Raw genomic sequence first — 21459 nt, 5'->3', positions numbered from 1 at the left:
AAGAGGAGTTTGGTTCTAATGGACCAACAATCCGTGATTGTTTAATGGGGATTTTTGTTGGTTCTCAGAAATATACCATCAAAACAATTTTTTTTTTATGTTAGGCCATCATAAATCAATCCAAATTTTTACCTTGGAGTAATGGTTTTTCATGATGGTTCAAACATTTGATTTCTAAGATATTATGATGGTAATTCGTGATGGTACATAATTTTCATAACGGTTTAACAATAATTCTTTTTGGTTTAGCAGGAATATAAAATCGAAATAATTTTTTTTTGCTTAATGTTGGCTCATCATAAATCAGTTCGAAATCCTACATTGGGGTGATGGTGGCTCATGATCCTTCCAATATTTGACTTCTAGGAAACAAGGGTGGAAATGTCTGACGGTTCAACACGAATAAACCATCGAAATAATTCATATAAGGATATTCGGCCGAGAAAATTTAAAATATTCTGAATTAAAATATTATTGCATTATGCATATTGATTGACATACTAAAAGAGATTTCACAATAAACTATCCAACAAAAAATTGTCTTCCAAAAGCGAGACTTTCTGTTTACTTTGAACATTTCAGTAAACTATACGAGAGAAAACTGAGTGAAGTAATGTTTGCTTTGAATTAACCGTGAATAACTATTTGTTTGCTTTGAATTAAAGTAATGGGAAACAGGCGCCTCGTTAAATCTAATTATGAGGATTTTGGTAGTATAAAAGCAGCAGAGAAGTGCTTTAGAGACACAACAAGATGTACTGGTTTCCGGTAGCAACACTTCTGCTTTGCGCTCTAGCAGCGACAACAGAGAGCGCCACAACATCGAAAGCTCTTTTTCAAGAAGAGGGACTGGCATTTCACTTTATAGATCGCTTCGTTAATTACTTCAGAAAATGCGGTGTACTAAAAATTGACAGAGAAAGAGAATTTACTGAATCTTTAACTGGAATTGGAAGACTGTATAGGAAAAAGACTAAACCAGGTAAAATAAAACATCACATGGTAACAAAATTTGCTGAAGCTCTCAGTGAACAATTTGATGCCGGAAATGACATCACTTTTGGTCTTGACTGCGCGATACAAGCTCTCGCCGCTGCGTTTGAAGAGTGTACTGGATCAACAGATGCTAACTTCATCGAATCAGTAAGAGAAATGACAGTTGTAATGTATAATAATGAAGTAGAGGAAAAAATAGAAGAAATGGAAGAAGCTGCTTTAGAAGAACAAATAGCATTGGAAGAAAAGATTGCCTTGGAAGAAAAGATTGCCGTTGAAGAACAGGCTGCTTTGGAAGAAGCTTTATTAGTCTCTCAAACACAGGAAAGTAAATCAGAATCATATGAAAGTAATGAGATACAAACTGAAGAACAAACAACAAGTATTTCACAAGAACAAATTGAACAAGTAGCTTCAACTAGTCAACAAACAGTTCAAGAACAACAATACCAGGCAACCGCTTCTTCAGAAGCTCAACAACAACAAGCAGCATCTAGCCAATACAGGGCCACCACATCTTCACAATCTCAAGAACAAGCCGCAGCGACTAGCCAATATCAAGCAGCCGCTTCGGTACAAGCTCAACAGCAAGTAGAAGCTCAACTGCAAACAGTCGCTTCTGTACAAGCTCAACAACAAACAGCAACATCTAGTCAATACCAAGCAGCAGCTTCTGTACAAGCTCAACAGCAAACAGCCGCTTCTGCACAATCTCAACAACAAGCATCTAGCCAATACCAAGCAGACGCGTTTGTCCAAGATCAGCAGCAAGTAGCAGCTTCTGTACAAGCTCAACGGCAAGTACAAGCTCAACAGCAAGTACAAGCTCAACAGCAAGTACAAGCTCAGCGGCAAGTAGAAGCTCAACGGCAAGCAGAAGTTCAAAAGCAAGCAGAAGCTCAACAGCAAGCACAAGCTCAATTGGAAGCTCAACGGCAAGCACAAGCTCAATTAGAAGCTCAACGGCAAGCACAAGCTCAAAAGCAATTAGAAGCTCAACGGCAAGCACAAGCTCAACGACAAGCTCAATTAGAAGCTCAACGACAAGCACAAGCTCAACGGCAAGCAAAAGCTCAATTAGAAGCTCAACGGCAAGCACAAGCTCAATTAGAAGCTCAACGGCGAGAACAAGCTCAATTAGAAGCTCAAGAGCAAGCACAAGCTCAACGGCAAGCACAAGCTCAACGGCAAGCACAAGCTCAACGGCAAGTACAAGCTCAACAGCAAATACAAGCTCAACGGCAAGTACAAGCTCAACGGCAAGTACAAACTCAACAGCAAACAGCCGCTTCAGTACAAGTTCAACAACAAACAGCAGCATCTAACCAATATCAAGAAGCCGCTTCTGTACAAGCTCAACAACAAACTGCAGCATCTAGCCAATACCAAGCAGCAGCTTCTGTACAAACTCAACAGCAAACAGCCGCTTCTGTACAAGCTCAACAACAAACAGCAGCATCAAGCCAATACCAAGCAGCCGCTTCTGTAAAAGCTCAACAGCAGACAGCCGTTTCTGCACAAGCTCAACAACAAGCAGCAGCATCTAGCCAATACCAAGCAGACGCTTCTGTCCAAGATCAGCAGCAAGTAGCCGCTTCTGTACAAGCTCAACGGCAAGTACAAGCTCAACAGCAAATACAAGCTCAGCGGCAAGTAGAAGCTCAACGGCAAATAGAAACTCAACGGCAAGTGCAAGCTCAACGGCAAGTAGAAGCTCAACGGCAAGCAGAAGCTCAACGGCAAGCACAAGCTCAATTAGAAGCTCAACGGCAAGCACAAGCTCAATTAGTAGCTCAACGACAAGCAGAAGTTCAACGGCAAGCACAAGCTCAACAACGAGCAGAAGCTCAACGACAAGCAGAAGCTCAACGGCAAGCACAAGCTCAACGGCAAGCACAAGCTCAATTAGAAGCTCAACAACGAACAGAAGCTCAACGACAAGCAGAAGCTCAACGGCAAGCACAAGCGCAACGGCAAGTACAAACTCAACAGCAAACAGCCGCTTCAGTGCAAATTCAACAACAAACAGCAGCATCTAGCCAATACCAAGCAGCAGCTTCTGTACAAGCTCAACAGCAAACAGCCGCTTCTGTACAAGTTCAACAACAAACAGCAGCATCCAGCCAATACCAAGCAGACGCTTCTGTCCAACATCAGCAGCAAGTAGCCGCTTCTGTACAAGCTCAACGGCAAGTACAAGCTCAACAGCAAGTACAAGCTCAGCGGCAAGTAGAAGCTCAACGGGAAGCAGAAACTCAACGGCAAATGCAAGCTCAACGGCAAGCAGAAGCTCAACGGCAGGCACAAGCTCAATTAGAAGCTCAACGGCAAGCACAAGCTCAATTAGTAGCTCAACGGCAAGCACAAGCTCAATTAGAAGCTCAACAACAAGCACAAGCTCAACGACAAGCGCAAGCTCAATTAGAAACTCAGCAAAGAGCAGAAGCTCAACAACAAGCAGAAGCCCAACGACAAGCACAAGCTCAACGGCAAGCACAAGCTCAACTGCAAGCACAAGCTCAACGGCAAGTACAAGCTCAACAGCAAATACAAGCTCAACGGCAAGTACAAACTCAACGGCAAACAGCCGCTTCAGTGGATATTCAACAACAAACAGCGGCTTCTAACCAATACCAAGCAGCCGCTTCTGTACAAGCTCAACAACAAACAGCAGCATCTAGCCATCACCAAGCAGCAGCTTCTGTACAAGCTCAACAGCAAACAGCCGTTTCCGCACAAGTTCAACAACAAGCAGCAGCATCTAGCCAATACCAAGCAGAAGCTTCTGTACAAGCTCAACAGCAAACAGCCGCTTCTGTACAAGTTCAACAACAAGCAGCAGCATCTAGCCAATACCAAGCAGACGCTTCTGTCCAACATCAGCAGCAAGTAGCCGCTTCTGTACAAGCTCAACGGCAAGTACAAGCTCAACAGCAAGTACAAGCTCAGCGGCTAGTAGAAGCTCAACGGCAGGCAGAAACTCAACGGCAAATGCAAGCTCAACGGCAAGCAGAAGCTCAACGGCAGGCACAAGCTCAATTAGAAGCTCAACGGCAAGCACAAGCTCAAATAGTAGCTCAACGGCAAGCACAAGCTCAATTAGATGCTCAACGGCAAGCACAAGCTCAATTAGAAGCTCAACAACAAGCACAAGCTCAACGACAAGCGCAAGCTCAATTAGAAGCTCAGCAAAGAGCAGAAGCTCAACAACAAGCAGAAGCCCAACGACAAGCACAAGCTCAACGGCAAGCACAAGCTCAACTGCAAGCACAAGCTCAACGGCAAGTACAAGCTCAACAGCAAATACAAGCTCAACGACAAGTACAAACTCAACGGCAAACAGCCGCTTCAGTGGATATTCAACAACAAACAGCGGCTTCTAACCAATACCAAGCATCCGCTTCTGTACAAGCTCAACAACAAACAGCAGCATCTAGTCAACACCAAGCAGCAGCTTCTGTACAAGCTCAACAGCAAACAGCCGTTTCCGCACAAGTTCAACAACAAGCAGCAGCATCTAGCCAATACCAAGCAGACGCTTCTGTCCAAGATCAGCAGCAAGTAGCCGCTACTGTACAAGCTCAACGGCAAGTACAAGCTCAACAGCAAATACAAGCTCAGCGGCAAGTAGAAGCTCAACAGCAAATAGAAACTCAACGGCAAGTGCAGGCTCAACGGCAAGTAGAAGCTCAACGGCAAGCAGAAGCTCAACGGCAAGCACAAGCTCAATTAGAAGCTCAACGGCAAGCACAAGCTCAATTAGTAGCTCAACGGCAAGCACAAGCTCAATTAGATGCTCAACGGCAAGCACAAGCTCAATTAGAAGCTCAACAACAAGCACAAGCTCAACGACAAGCACAAGCTCAACGACAAGCACAAGTTCAACGGCAAGCACAAGCTCAACGGCAAGTACAAACTCAACAGCAAACAGCCGCTTCAGTTCAAATTCAACAACAAACAACAGCATCTAACCAATACCAAGCAGCCGCTTCTGTACAAGCTCAACAACAAACAGCAGCATCTAGCCAATACCAATCCGCAGCATCTGTACAAGCTCAACAGCAAACAGCCGCTTCTGTACAAGCTCAACAACAAACAGCAGCATCAAGACAATACCAAGCAGCCGCTTCTGTACAAGCTCAACAGCAAACAGCCGTTTCTGCACAAGCTCAACAACAGGCAGCAGCATCTAGACAATACCAAACAGACGCCTCTGTACAAGATCAGCAGCAAGTAGCCGCTTCTGTACAAGCTCAACAGCAAGTACAAGCTCAACAGCAAGTACAAGCTCAACAGCAAGTACAAACTCAACGGCAAGTAGAAGCTCAACGGCAAGCAGAAGCTCAACGGCAAGCACAAGCTCAATTAGAAGCTCAACGGCAAGCACAAGCTCAATTAGTAGCTCAACGGCAAGCACAAGCTCAATTAGAAGCTCAACAACAAGCACAAGCTCAACGACAAGCACAAGCTCAACGGCAAGCACAAGCTCAACGGCAAGTACAAGCTCAACAGCAAACAGCCGCTTCAGTTCAAGTTCAACAACAAACAGCAGCATCTAACCAATACCAAGCAGTCGCTTCTGTACAAGCTCAACAACAAGCAGCAACATCTAGCCAAAACCAAGCAGCAGCTTCTGTACAAGCTCAACAGCAAACAGTCGTTTCCACACAAGCTCAACAACAAACAGCAACGTCTAGCCAATACCAAGCAGCATCTTCTGTACAAGCTCAACAGCAAACAGCAGTTTCTGCACAAGCTCAACAACAAGCAGCAGCATCTAGCCAATACCAAGCAGCCGCTTTTGTACAAGCTCATCACCAAATAGAAGCTCAACGGCAAGCAGAAGCTAAACGGCAATTGGAAACGCAACGGAAAATAGAAGCTCAACGGCAAGTACAAGCTCAACGGCAAGTACAAGCTCAACGGCAAGTAGAAGCTCTACGGCAAGTGCAAGCTCAACGGCAAGTGCAAGCTCAACGGCAAGTGCAAGCTCAACGGCAAGTAGAAGCTCAAAGACGAGTAGAAGCTCAGCGGCAAGTTGAAGCACAACGGCAAGTGCAAATTCAACGGCAAGTAGAAGCTCAACGGCAAGAAGAAGCTCAACGCCAAGTACAAGCTCAACGGCAAGTACAAACTCAACGACAAGTAGAAGCTCAACGGCAATTAGAAGCTCAACGGCAAGTACAGGCTCAGCGGCAAGTTCAAGCTGAACGGCAAGTTCAAGCTCAACGGCAAGTACAAGCTCAACGGCAAGTACAAGCTCAACAGCAAATACAAACTCAACAGCTAACAACCGCTTCCTTACGAGCTCAACAGCAAGTAGCCACTTCTGTACAAGCTCAACAACAAACAGCGGCATCTAACCAATATCAAGCATCTTCTTCTGTGCAAGCTCAGAAGCAAGCAGCAGCATCTAGTCAATACCAAGCAACTTCTTCCGCCCAAGCTGAACAACAAGCAGCCGCTTCTGTACAAGCTCAACAACAAACAGCAGCATCTAGCCAATACCAAGCAGCCGCTTCTGTACGAGCTCAACAGCAAGAAGCCGCTTCTGTACAAGCTCAACAGCAAGTAGCCGCTTCTGTACAAGCTCAACAACAAACAGCGGCATCTAACCAATACCAAGCAACTTCTTCCGCTTCAGCTGTACAACAAGCAGCAGCTTCTTTGCAAGCTCAAGAACAAGCAGTAGCGTCTAGTCAATATCAGGCAAAAACACTTCCTGTTCCTTTTTCCAAACCTATTCCAGCACCATTGCCACGTCCAATTCCAGTACCAAGACCTCTTCCAGTTCCATTGCCTAAGCCTCTTCCAGAACCTTTACCCAAACCTCTTCCAGCTCCATTGCTTCGTCCAATTCCAGTACCAAGACCTCTTCCAGCTCCATTGCCTAAGCCTCTTCCAGTACCTTTACCGAAACCTTTACCAGCACCTTTGCCAAGACCTCTTCCAGCACCATTGCCGAGACCTCTTCCAGTACCATTGCCTCGCCCATTACCAGTACCAACGCCTCTTCCGACTCCAATACCGAAACCACTTCCAGCACCTTTACCACGACCTCTTCCAGCTCCGTTGCCGATACCTGTTCCAGTGCCTTTGACTAGACCACTTCCTGCACCTTTACCCAAACCACTTCTAGCACCGTTGCCTCGCCCATTACCAGTACCGATACCTTTACCACAAGAATCAGCAGCTTCTGTGCAAGTTCAAAAACAAGCAGTAGCATCTAGCCAGTATCAGGCAGCCTCTTCTGCACAAGCTCAACAGCAAGTAGCCGCTTCTGTACAAGCACAACAACAAACAGCAGCATCTAGCCAATACCAAGCAGCCGTTTCTGCACAAGCTGAACAGCAAGCAGCCGCTTCTGTTCAAGCTCAACAGCAAGCAGCAGTATCGAGTCAATACCAAGCTCAACAGCAAGCAGAAGCATCTAGCCAATACCAAGCTGCCTCTTCTGCACAAGCTCAACAGCAAGCAGCAGCAACCGCATTTAGACAGTACCAGGCAGCCGCTTCTGCGCGAGCACAACAGCAAGCAGCAGCCACTGCATCCGATCAGTATCAGGCAGCCTCTTCTGCTCAAGCGCAACAGCAAGCAGCAGCAACTGCATCCAGCCAGTATCAGGCAGCCTCTTCTGCTCAAGCTAAACAACAAGCAGCAGCAACCGCATCCAGCCAGTACCAGGCAGCCTCTTCTGCTCAAGCTCAACAGCAAGCAGCAGCAGACGCATCTAGCCAGTATCAGACATCCTCTTCTGCACAAGCTCAACAGCAAGCAGCAGCAACCGCATCCAGTCAGTATCAGACAGCCACTTCTGCACAAGCTCAACAGCAAGCTGCAGCAACCGCATCCAGCCAGTACCAGGCAGCCGCTTCTGCACAAGCTCAACAGCAAGCTGCAGCAACCGCATCCAGCCAGTACCAGGCAGCCTCATCTGCGCAAGCTCAACAGCAAGCAGCAGCCGCATCTAGCCAGTATCAGACATCCTCTTCTGCACAAGCTCAACAGCAAGCAGCAGCAACCGCATCCAGCCAGTACCAGGTTGCCTCATCTGCTCAAGCTCAACAGCAAGCAGCAGCAGTCGCATCTAGCCAGTATCAGGCAGCCTCTTCTGCGCAATCTCAACAGCAAGCTGCAGCAATCGCATCCAGCCAGTACCAGGCAGCCTCATCTGCATCTGCGCAAGCTCAACAGCAAGCAGCAGCAGCCGCATCTAGCCAGTATCAGACATCCTCTTCTGCGCAAGCCCAACAACAAGTAGCAGCAACCGCATCCAGCCAGTATCAGGCAGCCTCTTCTGCGCAATCTCAACAGCAAGCTGCAGCAATCGCATCCAGCCAGTACCAGGCAGCCTCATCTGCATCTGCGCAAGCTCAACAGCAAGCAGCAGCAGCCGCATCTAGCCAGTATCAGACATCCTCTTCTGCGCAAGCTCAACAGCAAGCAGAAGCAACGGCATCCAGCCAGTATCAGGCAGCCTCTTCTGCGCAATCTCAACAGCAAGCTGCAGCAACCGCATCCAGCCAGTACCAGGTAGCCTCATCTGTGCAAGCTCAACAGCAAGCAGCAGCAGTCGCATCTAGCCAGTATCAGACATCCTCTTCTGCACAAGCTCAACAGCAAGCTGCAGCAACCGCATCCAGCCAGTATCAGGCAGCTTCTTCTGCTGAAGCTCAACAGCAAGCATCAGCATCGAGCCAATACCAAGCTCAACAACAAACAGAAGCATCTAGCCAATACCAAGCTGCCGCTTTTGCGCAATCTCAACAGCAATCTGCAACAACAGCATCTAGCCAGTATCAGGCAGAAGATTCTGTGCAATCTCAACAGCAAGCAGCAGCGACAGCATCTAGCCAGTACCAGGCAGCGGCTTCTGTGCAAGCTCAACAGCAAGCAGCAGCAACCGCATCCACCCAGTATCAGGCAGCCTCTTCTGCTCAAGCTCAACAGCAAGCAACAGCATCGAGCCAATACCAAGCTCAACAGCAAAGTGAAATATCTAGCCAATACCAAGCAGCCGCTTCTACAAAATCTTCAGTTTCTAGTGATTCAGCTATAAGTAGATCAGCACAACAGTTCGTGTCAGCAGCAGCAAAACGGAGAATGGCATCTATGTCAAATTCTCTATCTAGTATTATGAGTGGTGGAAAAATGAACTTTTCTGCCTTTTCGAACTCCTTATCTAGTGTAGCCAGCCAAATTAGAGCAGGATCATCGAACTTATCTAAAGAAGAAATCTTAGTTGAGAGTCTCTTGGAAACAATGTCGGCTCTTATGGAATTACTATCACCGGGAGCAGGAGGTAATGCTTTGTTGGAAACTATCCTCAGTGCTTTAGCTTAATATTTGTTTTTTTTTAATATTTTTTATTTTAGGTTGAGGTGTATTTACTTTTTGTATTACTCACATTTTGTATTCTAGGGAGAAAGAAAAGCATGAATAAATTATGTTTGTAGCAGCATATATATATGTTTTTTCATTTTGAGAATTCTTCTTACTTTAATAGATAAATAATTCCATGCCACCCTTGCTTGGGCACACGCTGTAAACAAGTCGCCGCCACGATAGCCTTCTAATGAGACACGCACATCAGGCCGATCGATTCTACTTACTTTAAATCTTTTAAAAAGGAAAGGAATAAATCATGTTCTATTAAATATCACAGAATAAACCTTGTTAAGAAAATCTGAAAAATGTTTAGTGTAAAGTTACTAATATTATTGACGAGTACCTGAATGAAAATAATTTTTTTTTTGTCGTTTAACTTTTACTTAAATAAATGAAGCATATTTCAAAACGTTTTTTTAAATTCCAGACACCGTGAATTTTTAGATATAACATGATCTCACAGTTAAATAAAATATATCAGGTGGATGGAAACATCCAAGTTAGATTTTGCGTTCTTTTAATCTCTTCAATTCATTTTTCTCTTAAATTAGAAAAAGTGAAAAAGTTAGTTTCGTTCTTTTTTTCCGGGCAGCTTAATTATTATGTTAAAGTAAAGATTTTGCTGCTTAGTTCAGAGAATATAATTGTTTATTTTATTATTAGAAACTACTGAATTACGTGAATGTTACAATTAAAATAACAGTTTCTGATTATTTAAATAATAAACACAAGTTTAAAAGAAAGTTTAGGAAGAAGAGTTTAAATCAGGTGAATTTCTTCAATTTCCTGAACAATTGAAGTCATTTAAAAACACAGCGGACTAGGAATTTTTCATACATAATAATTTGTGTAAATGTTTGTAAAAAAAATCTTTCTTTTGCAATTTCGAATATTTACTTACTCTGCATAAAGAGATCATGTACCTTTCCTGCTTCCTTTAAATTTTGCATTCGTGAAATTTGTATTTGCCTCTTTGATCTTTCGCCATCAGCGGGAAAGAAACTAGCGTTGTTTTGTATATTCTGTGTCAAATACCCGTTTTGAGTAGTTTTTGAAAACGAAAAAGGCATTTTTTTAAACGAAAATATTTCAAGATATTAAATTTATCCTTTTTCATAAAAATCTATATAATTCTAACAGGTGATATGGATTTCAGATTTTAAGTTGGCAACAAATATTAACTATATGTGACACACTAGAAGACGCTTAACTATTATTCACACACTTAACTATTTTGCACACACCTGAAGACGGACATTGGAAAAAAAATTATAAAACAATTTGTGATGCTCTAATTTACCGTTCTAATTTTTAATGTCATAAAGTAATAGAAGTTTTTAACGTCTTCCTTAAAAAATCTTTTTAAAACAACTAAAACATATTAGAACATTTAAAATTATTAAGAACATTATTATTGACCCCGATGACGTTTACTTCATTTTGGAATTATGCTAATTGAAAAAATAAACAAGTCCTGTACTAAAAAGCAAAAAAAAAAAAGAGAAATGAAGAAATGGTACTAGTTTGATATTTGTTATAACGAGTTGAAACGCGAAAATTTACCATATTATTATTGACGCCAAAGATGACTGATTAATTTTAGTAATAGTTACAACTGGCATTATGTAAAATGTTTTCTTCTTATATTTTATGGGATGAATTGTTAAAATGTGTTTTGATTAAATTAATAACATAAAGCCACCAGAAGAGACAAAAAATAATAAATAAATAAAAATTTGGAGTCATTTCAGACTATTGTGACAAGATATATATATATATATATATATATATATACTAGCTGACCCGGCAAACGTTGTTTTGAACATATGAANATGCTTAATCAGACCTATCCTAACATATGCCTCAGAAACTTGGACAACAACACAGAAAGATGAGAATTCCTTGGGAATCTTCGAACGTCGGATCCTAAGATCCATTTTTGGGGGCAAACAAGTTGATGGTACTTGGTACAGACGTTCAAACTCAGAACTCTATCGGGCCCTTAGAGAGCCTGATGTTGTCAAGTATGTAAAAATCCGAAGAATTAAATGGGCTGGTCACATCATTCGAATGAACAGAGAGCGTTCGACAAACATAATCTTTTTGGCTCAGCCCATCGGATCAAAGCCCAGAGGTCGACCAAAGCTGATATGGGCCGACTGCGTGGAAAGAGACTTTCAGCCTTAAAAGTCTCAAACTGGAAGACAACTGCCAGGCGGAGGCAGGCCTGGAGGAAGTTGATTGAGAAGGCCAGGGCCCACCCGGGGCTGTCGTGCCATTGAGGAAGGAAGGAAGGAAGGATATATATATATATATATATAATTCAAATTTTTTTTTACATAATTTATTTTATGATATTGAAAAATAACAATTTTTATTTTTTATTTATTTTTTCATCGGCAATTTGCTCTAACATCATAAAAATAAACGAAATACCAAAATAATAATAATAGATTGGTTTTCATAATAACTATCGGGGAAACCCTTTGACGGAACACTTTGCAGTGCGATTCATGATGGTTCTACATCATTTGATGGTTACCATCACCCAACATTTTCAATTATGCGTTCATAGTTTTTGATATGCCCACAAACTTCCATTATTCTATGATGGAAAATGATACTTTAATACTATAATGGTTAATCATCAAGAGAGGTTTGGTTCTCATAAACCAACAATCTATGATGGTTTGATGGAAATTTTTGTTGGTTCTCAGAAATATACCATTAAAAAAAATTTTTTTACATTAGTAGACCATCATAAATCAGTCCGAATTCTTACCTTGGAATGATGGTTGCTCATGATCGTTCAAACATTTGATTTCTAAGATACTATGATGGTAATTCGTAATGGTACATAAAGGTGCAACAAAGCAATTTTCGTGACGGTTTATTGATAATTCTTGTTGGTTTAGCAGGAATATAAAATCAAAAGAATTTTTTTGTTTTGTTTAATGTTGGGTCATCATAAATCAGTCCGAATTCCTACATTGGGGTGATGGTTACTTATGTTGTTTGCCATCAAAAAACATAATGGCTCTTGATTTAATTATTGATGGTTACCATCAAGATTATATTGGTCCATCAATGGAAAACCATCAAGAAATTTGACTTTACTCTGAGCATTCTGGCCATAGCGATACACCGATTCCATTACTGACGCTCCACTGTAGAACGTTATGATAACTACCTCATTTCAGATAATCCACCGCATAAGGATTTAATAATTATTTTATTTAATAATAGTTAAACAAATTTCGAATTATAAAACACAATTTTTTTATTTAATTTCAAACAACAAAATACGAAAATCTTACAAATTGCTCTTTTTAAAATATTCGATAAAAATTTTTTTTTCAAAATACGAAAAAAGTGAATAGAACATAAAGGGGTACAAGCTTACGAATGCTCCATTGAAGGAATTTTTGGGACCCGATATTTCGGAATTTCGGTCACACTTATTTTGAAGAATAGGAATTCGTCGAAAAAAAGATATGTTTAATAAGAGAAAGTTTTTTTTGTCTGATTTCACAACTTAAAATATCGTCCGACAATTAATTAGCAGAGAGGTCAGGTCCTCGAACCATTTAAATTAAAACCTAGAGCTTGATAATCCGATCATCAGATCAAAAGTTGCTCAGGATGTTCCCCTTTTCACTTTGCACACTGCTCAGACTGTTTAATTGAAAATCCGTGTATCGATTAAAAACAATTTTTTTCTCTTGTAGTCGGCTTTTTGCTTCAAACAACATTTTGTGCTTGCAAAACAATAATGAAAGTAGTTTAGCATTGTTTAAATAAATAAATAAGGTTAAGGGGAGGGAAAGTTACGGGCAAAATAATAGTTCAAGAAATTCGAGAAATCGAATTACCTTTTCAAACAGACAAAATAAAGTAAAACAACAACACTCAAACGGAATCTTTTCTTATGTATTAATATCATCTAAAATTATCACATTTATCAATGCCGCTTTAACATAAACCATGAGGATATTCGACCGAGAAAATTTAATATATTCCGAATTAAAATATTATCGCATTTTGCAGATTGTTTGTCATACTAAAAGAGATTTCGCAATAAAATATCCAACAAAACATTTTCTTCCAGAACAGAGACTTTTTATTTACATTTCAGTAAACTATACGAAAGAAGACTGAGTGAAGCAATGTTTGTTTTGAATTAACCGTGAATAATGATGTGTTTATTTTGAATTAAAGTAATGGAAAACACGCGATTCGTTAAATCTAATTACGAGGATTTTGGTAATATAAAAGCAGCAGAGTAGTGCCTTAGAGATACAACAAGATGTACTGGTTTCCGGTAGCAACTCTTCTGCTTGGCGCTCTAGTAGCGACAACAGAGAGCGCCGCAATATCCAAAGCTCTTTTTCAAGAAGAGGGACTGGCCTTCTACTTTATAGATCGGTTCGTTAATTACCTCAGAAAATGTGACGTACTAAAAACTGACAAAGAAAGAGAATTTACTGAATCTTTAAATGGAATTGGAAGGTTATATAGGAAAAAGGCTAAACCAAGTAGAATAAAACATCACATGGTAACTAAAATTGCTGAAGCAATTAGTGAACAATTTGAGGCCGGAAATGACATCACTTTTGGTCTCGACTGTGCGATACAAGCTCTCGCCGCTGCGTTTGAAGAGTGTACGGGTTCAACAGATGATAACTTCATCGAATCAGTAAAAGAAATGACAATTGTAATGTATAATAATGAAGTCGTAGAAAAAATAGAAGAAATGGAAGAAGCTGCTTTAGAAGAACAAATAGCATTAGAAGAAAAAGCTGCACTGGAAGAAAAGATTGCCTTGGGGAAAAAGATTGCCTTGGAAGAACAGGCTGCTTTAGAGGCTCAACGGCAAGCAGAAGCTCAATTAGAAGCACAACGGCAAGCAGAAGCTCAACGACAAGCTCAATTAGAAGCTCAACGGCAAGCACAAGCTCAAAAGCAATTAGAATCTCAACGGCAAGCAGAAGCTCAACGGCAAGCACAAGCTCAACGACAAGCTCAATTAGAAGCTCAACGACAAGCACAAGCTCAACGGCAAGCACAAGCTCAACGGCAAGCACAAGCTCAACGGCAAGCACAAGCTCAACGGCAAGCACAAGCTCAACGGCAAGCACAAGCTCAACGGCAAGCACAAGCTCAACGGCAAGCACAAGCTCAACGGCAAGCACAAGCTCAACGGCAAGCACAAGCTCAACGGCAAGCACAAGCTCAACGGCAAGCACAAGCTCAACGGCAAGCACAAGCTCAACGGCAAGCACAAGCTCAACGGCAAGCACAAGCTCAACGGCAAGCACAAGCTCAACGGCAAGCACAAGCTCAACGGCAAGCACAAGCTCAAAAGCAATTAGAAGCTCAAAGGCAAGCACAAGCTCAACGGCAAGCTCAAGCTCAACGACAAGCACAAGCTCAACGGCAAATAGAAGCTCAAAGACAAGAGCAAGCTCAACGGCAAGTACAAGCTGAACATCAAGTACAAACTCAACATCAAGTTCAAGCTCAACATCAAGTACAAGCTCAACATCAAGTACAAGTTCAACGGCAAGTAGAATCTCAAGTGCAAGTACAAGCTGAACATCAAGTACAAGATCAACGGCAAGTACAAGCTCAACATCAAGTACAAGCCCAACATCAAGTACAAGCCCAACATGAAGTACAGGTTCAACGACAAGAAGAATCTCAAGTGCAAGTACAAGAAGAGCATCAAGTACAAGTTCAACGGCAAGTACAAGCTCAACATCAAGTACAAGTTCAGCGGCAAGTAGAATCTCAAGTGCAAGTACAAACTGAACATCAAGTACAAGTTCAACGGCAAGTACAAGATGAACATCAACTACAAGTTCAACATCAAGTACAAGCTCAACATCAAGTACAAGCCCAACATCAAGTACAAGTTCAACGCCAAGAAGAATCTCAAGTGCAAGTACAAGATGAACATCAAGAACAAGTACAACAGCAAGTACAAGCTCAACATCAAGTACAAGCTCAACATCAAGTACAAGCTCAACGTCAAGTACAAGCTCAACATCAAGTACAAGCTCAACATCAAGTACAAGCTCAACATCAAGTACAAGTTCAACGGCAAGTAGAATCTCAAGTGCAAGTACAAGCTGAACATCAAGTACAAGCTCAACGGCAAGTACAAGCTCAACGGCAAGCACAAGCTCAAAAGCAAGCACAAGCTCAACGGCAAGCAGAAGCTCAGCGGCAAGCTCAATTAGAAGCTCAACGGCAAGCAGAAGCTCAGCGACAAGCTCAAGTAGAAGCTCAGCGACAAGCTCAAGTAGAAGCTCAACGACAAAAGCAAGCTCAATTAGAAGCTCAACGACAAAAGCAAGCTCAATTAGAAGCTCAACGACAAGCAGAAGCTCAACGACAAGCTCAATTAGAAGCTCAACGTCAAAAGCAAGCTCAATTAGAAGCTCAACGACAAGCAGAAGCCCAACGGCAAGCAGAAGCTCAACGACAAGCTCAATTAGAAGCTCAACGGCAAGCAGAAGCTCAACGGCAAGCAGAAGTTCAACGTCAAAAACAAGCTCAATTAGAAGCTCAACGACAAGCAGAAGCCCAACGGCAAGCAGAAGCTCAACGACAAGCTCAATTAGAAGCTCAACGACAAGCAGAAGCTCAACGACAAGCTCAATTAGAAGCTCAACGGCAAGAAGAAGCTCAACGACAAGCACAAGCTCAAAAGCAATTAGAAGCTCAGCGGCAAGCACAAGCTCAACGGCAAGTAGAAGCTCAAAGACAAGAGCAAGCTCAACGGCAAGTACAAGCTGAACATCAAGCACAAGTTCAACGGCAAGTACAAACTGAACATCAAGAACAAACTGAACATCAAGTACAAGCTCAACATCAAGTACAAGCTCAACATCAAGTGCAAGCTCAACATCAAGTACAAATTCAACGGCAAGTAGAATCTCAAGTGCAAGTACAAGCTGAACATCAAGTACAAGCTCAACATCAAGTACAAGCCCAACATGAAGTACAAGTTCAACGGCAAGAAGAATCTCAAGTGCAAGTACAAGCTGAACATCAAGTACAAGCGCAAAAGCAAGTACAAGTTCAACGGCAAGCACAAACTCAACGACAAGTACAAACTCAACGACAAGTACAAACTCAACGACAAGTACAAGCTCAACGGCAAGTTCAAGCTCAACGGCAAGCACAAGCTCAACTGCAAGTAGAAGCTCAACGGCAAGCACAAGCTCAACGGCAAGCACAAGCTCAACGGCAAGCAGAAGTTCAGCGACAAGCTCAATTAGAAGCTCAACGGCAAGCACAAGCTCAGCGACAAGCTCAATTAGAAGCTCAACGGCAAAAGCAAGCTCAATTAGAAGCTCAACGGCAAGCAGAAGCTCAACGTCAAAAGCAAGCTCAATTAGAAGCTCAACGACAAGCAGAAGCCCAACGGCAAGCAGAAGCTCAAAGACAAGCTCAATTAGAAGCTCAACGGCAAGCAGAAGCTCAACGTCAAAAGCAAGCTCAATTAGAAGCTCAACGACAAGCAGAAGCCCAACGACAAGCTCAATTAGAAGCTCAACGGCAAGCAGAAGCTCAACGTCAAGCTCAATTAGAAGCTCAACGGCAAGCAGAAGCTCAACGACAAGCACAAGCTCAAAAGCAATTGGAAGCTCAACGGCAAGCACAAGCTCAACGGCAAGTAGAAGCTCAAAGACAAGAGCAAGCTCAACGGCAAGTACAAGCTGAACATCAAGTACAAATTCAACGGCAAGTACAAACAGAACATCAAGAACAAACTCAACATCAAGTACAAGCTGAACATCAAGTACAAGTTCAACGGCAAGAAGAATCTCAAGTGCAAGTACAAGCTGAACATCAAGTACAAGCTCAACATCAAGTACAAGTTCAACATGAAGTACAAGTTCAACGGCAAGAAGAATCCCAAAAGCAAGTACAAACTCAACGGCAAGTCGAAGCTCAAATTCAAGTACAAACTCAACGGCAAGTACAAGCTCAACAGCAAGTTCAAGCTGAACGGCAAGCACAAGCTCAACGGCAAGCAGAAGCTCAACGGCAAGCACAAGCCCAACGACAAGCTCAATTAGAAGCTCAACGGCAAGCAGAAGCTCAACGTCAAGCTCAACGGCAAGCAGAAGCTCAACGACAAGCTCAGGCTGAAGCTCAACGGCAAGCAGAAGCTCAACGACAAGCTCAATTAGAAGCTCAACGGCAAGCAAAAGCTCAACGACAAGCTCAATTAGAAGCCCAACGGCAAGCAGAAGCTCAACGACAAGCTCAAGCTGAAGCTCAACGGCAAGCAGAAGCTCAAAGGCAAGCAGAAGCTCAACGACAAGCTCAATTAGAAGCTCAACGGCAAGCAGAAGCTCAACGACAAGCAGAAGCTCAACGACAAGCTCAATTAGAAGCTCAGCAGCAAGCACAAGCTCAAAAGCAATTAGAATCTCAACGGCAAGCAGAAGCTCAACGGCAAGCACAAGCTCAAAAGCAATTGGAAGCTCAACGGCAAGCTCAAGCTCAAAAGCAATTAGAAGCTCAACGGCAAGCACAAGCTCAACGGCAAGTGGAAGCTCAAAGACAAGAGCAAGCTCAACGACAAGTACAAGCTGAACATCAAGTACAAGTTCAACGGCAAATACAAGCTGAACATCAAGTACAAACTCAACATCAAGTACAAACTCAACATCAAGTACAAGTTCAACGGCAAGTAGAATCTCAAGTGCAAGTACAAGCTGAACATCAAGTACAAGCTCAACATCAAGTACAAGTTCAACATGAAGTACAAGTTCAACGGCAAGAAGAATCACAAGTGCAAGTACAAGCTGAACATCAAGTACAAGTTCAACGGCAAGTAGAAACTCAACGGCAAGTGCAAGTTCAACGGCAAGTAGAAGCTCAACATCAAGTACAAGCTCAAAATCAAGTACAAGTTCAACGGCAAGTAGAATCTCAACAGCAAGTACAAACTCAACGGCAAGTCGAAACTCAAATTCAAGTACAAGCTCAACGGCAAGTACAAACTGAACGGCAAGTTCAAGATCAACGGCAAGCACAAGCTCAACGGCAAGCACAAGCTCAGAAGCAAGTAGAAGCTCAACGGCAAGCACAAGCTCAACGACAAGCACAAGCTCAGAAACAAGCAGAAGCTCAACGGCAAGCACAAGCTCAGAAGCAAGCAGAAGCTCAACGGCAGGCAGAAGCTCAACGACAAGCTCAATTAGATATATATATATATTGTTAACACTAAGCTTTAATTTTATTTAAATTTAAAACAAATTATTGGCCACTAGATGGCAGTAGTAATTATGTGTAGGGACAGATGATTTTGTAACAGAGAGCGTAGGAGTGCGCGCCAAGTAAGCTTGATGTGTAGAACGATGTAACAACTTAATGTCTGTAAATAGTTCTTGTAAATAAATTATTAATATGTTATAATTTTAAAACTCTTACTTCCTCTTTCCCCCCAACCGAGCGACTCGACACCTGACATAATGGTATAGTTCAAACAATATAGTATATATATATATCCGACAGGAAACGATGAAATTTGGCATACAGATAGTTTCAAGCACGAGGAAAGTCACTGTCAACATTAGAACATTCTACGATAAATCGTTCTAGCATGATGAGCGAAAAACCATATAGAATTTTCTGATTGGTAAAGCGTTAGCCATTGTTTTAAATTTAACGAATCAATTTTCACATATTTTAAAGATTCATCAGGGATAATTGCTAGCTGATAGATTCATATGATCAAAAAATAGTTCATTGCACGTATTTAAATATTTAATTATTTTATATTGCTATACCAGATGAATTCAATGAACATTATGTGTAGCACGCGTGTTCTGCGTCACAAAATTTACACGTTGTCTGATACCACGTGCTTTTATTTAATCTATTATATATAATTCTCTTACGTGGCTCCCAAATTTTGGCTGTATTTCTTTTTCGCCGGTGGCAACGTTTGCTTTGTTTTGTTTACGTTTTGAAAACACCAAAGCATTCTGCCTTTTAATGATGTGTTTCTGATCTACTAATATATATAATTCTCTTACGTGGCTCCCAAATTTTGGCTGAAGTACTTTGTACAACTAAATAAGATTCTTGTCACAACACTTAAATATTTACTTTATTTACTCAAAAGCAATTAGAAGCTCAACGGCAACAGTTCATGTCAGCAGCAGCAAAACAGAGAATGGCATCTATGGCAAATGCTCTATCTGGTATTATGAGTGATGGAAAAATGAACTTTCCTGCCTTTTCGAACTCCTTATCTGGCGTTGCCAGCCAAATTAGAGCAGGATCATCGAAGTTATCTAAAGAAGAAATCTTAGTTGAGTTACTCTTGGAAACAATGTCGGCTCTTATTGAATTACTATCACCGGGAAAAGGAGGTATTGCTTTTATGGACACTATCCTCAGAGCTTTAGCTTAATATTTGTTTGTTTTTTAAATTTTAGGTTGAGGTGTATTTACTTATTGTATTACTCACATTTTGTATTCTAGGGAGAGAAAAAAGTATGAATAAATTATGTTTGTAGCAGCATATATATATATTTTTTTTTTCATTTTGAGAATTCTACTTACTTTAAGAGATAAATAATTCCGTGCCACCCTTGCTTGGGCACACGGTGTAAACCAGTCGCCGCCACGATAGCCTTCTAATGAAACACACACATCAGGCCGATTGATTCTACTTACTTTAAATGTTTTAAAAAGGAACGGAACAAATTGTGTTCTATTAAATATCATAAAATGAACCTTGTTAAGAAAATCTGAAAAATGTTTAGTGTAAAGTTACTAATATTATTGACGAGTACCTGAATGAAAATAATTTTTTTTTTGTCGTTTAACTTTTACTTAAATAAATGAAGCATATTTCAAAACGTTTTTTTAAATTCCAGAGACCGTGAATTTTTAGATATAACATGATCTCAAAGTTAAATAAAATATATCAGGTGGAAGGAAACATCCAACTTAGATTTTGCGTTCTTTTAATCTCTTCAATTCAGCTTTCTCTTAAATTAAAAAAAAGTGAAAAAGTTAGTTTTGTCTTTTTTTGTGCAGCTTAATTATTATGTTAAATTAAAGAATTTTCCTGTTTAGTTCAGAGAATCTAACTGTTGTTTTTAGTATTAGAAACTACTGAATTACGTGAATGTTACAATTGAAATAATAGTTTCTGATTATTTAAATAATAAACACAATTTCAAAATAAAGTTTAGGAAGAGCAGTTTAAGTCAGGTGAATTTCTTCAACTTCCTGAACAATTGAAGTCATTTAAAAACATAGTGGTTTTATTACATAACTTGGTACTTAAATTAAAAATAGACACTTTAATTTAAAAATAGACACTTTAAATAAGCGCATAACTTGGAATTTTTCATACCTAATAACTAGTGCAAATTTCTTTAAAAAAATGTTTCTTTTGCAATTTTGAATATTTACTTACTCTGCATAAAGAGATCTTGCACCTCCCCGGCTTCCTTTAAATTTTGCATTCATGAAATTTGTCTTAGTCTCTTTGATATTCTGCCATCAGTGGGAATTCTGTATATTCAGTCCAATAACTGTTTTGAGTAGTTTTTAAAACCGTAAACGGCATTTTGTTTTAAACGAAAATATTCCAAGATATTAAGTTTATCCTTTTTCATAAAAATCTATACAATTCTGACAGGTGGTATGGATTTCAGATTTTAAGTAGACAAAATTGGGATTTCGCTTTTAAATACTATACGCTTTTAAATACTATAAAACATGGGTTTCAGCAATTTAAAAGAAATTTGTCGCCTAATGATGGGGCACCCGATTCTAGTTTCCAACCGTATGCGGTAAAAGTGAGAATAAATTATTATGAACGAAAAAAAAATTTTTAAATTTTCGAAGTAAAGAAAATCTCGAAAACTATCAAAACCTAAAAATAAATGAGTACTAAAAATCATTTTCTTAGAGTTGCCCTCACGAGAGCCAGGGCTTTCTTCTTATTTTCTCACATAATTTTTGAAAACTCACATTTAAAAAAATGCATGTGTACGAGATTCTGAAGTTGATTATAAAGTTATATATATA

At 40.8% G+C, this 21459-nt stretch overlaps 2 protein-coding genes across 2 annotated transcripts; both read left to right on the top strand.

The window, feature by feature from the left end:
* The first annotated feature begins 748 nt into the window (after positions 1 to 748).
* LOC107441364 (pneumococcal serine-rich repeat protein-like) lies at positions 749 to 9459 on the top strand. Its single transcript, XM_043052471.2, has one exon. The coding sequence runs from the start codon at positions 754 to 756 to the stop codon at positions 9337 to 9339; it is 8586 nt and encodes a 2861-aa protein (XP_042908405.1). The 5' UTR covers positions 749 to 753; the 3' UTR covers positions 9340 to 9459.
* A 4226-nt stretch (positions 9460 to 13685) lies between these two features.
* LOC107441367 (trichohyalin) lies at positions 13686 to 18628 on the top strand. Its single transcript, XM_071177023.1, has one exon. It carries the CDS (start codon positions 13691 to 13693, stop codon positions 18626 to 18628), a length of 4938 nt encoding a protein of 1645 aa, XP_071033124.1. The 5' UTR covers positions 13686 to 13690.
* Positions 18629 to 21459: the final 2831 nt, after the last annotated feature.

This window comes from Parasteatoda tepidariorum, chromosome 2 (genome assembly GCF_043381705.1).
Source record: "Parasteatoda tepidariorum isolate YZ-2023 chromosome 2, CAS_Ptep_4.0, whole genome shotgun sequence".
Classification (NCBI taxonomy): domain Eukaryota; kingdom Metazoa; phylum Arthropoda; class Arachnida; order Araneae; family Theridiidae; genus Parasteatoda; species Parasteatoda tepidariorum.
The sequence above is the reverse complement of the archived record's forward strand: the minus strand, read 5'-3'. Positions and strand labels throughout refer to the sequence as shown.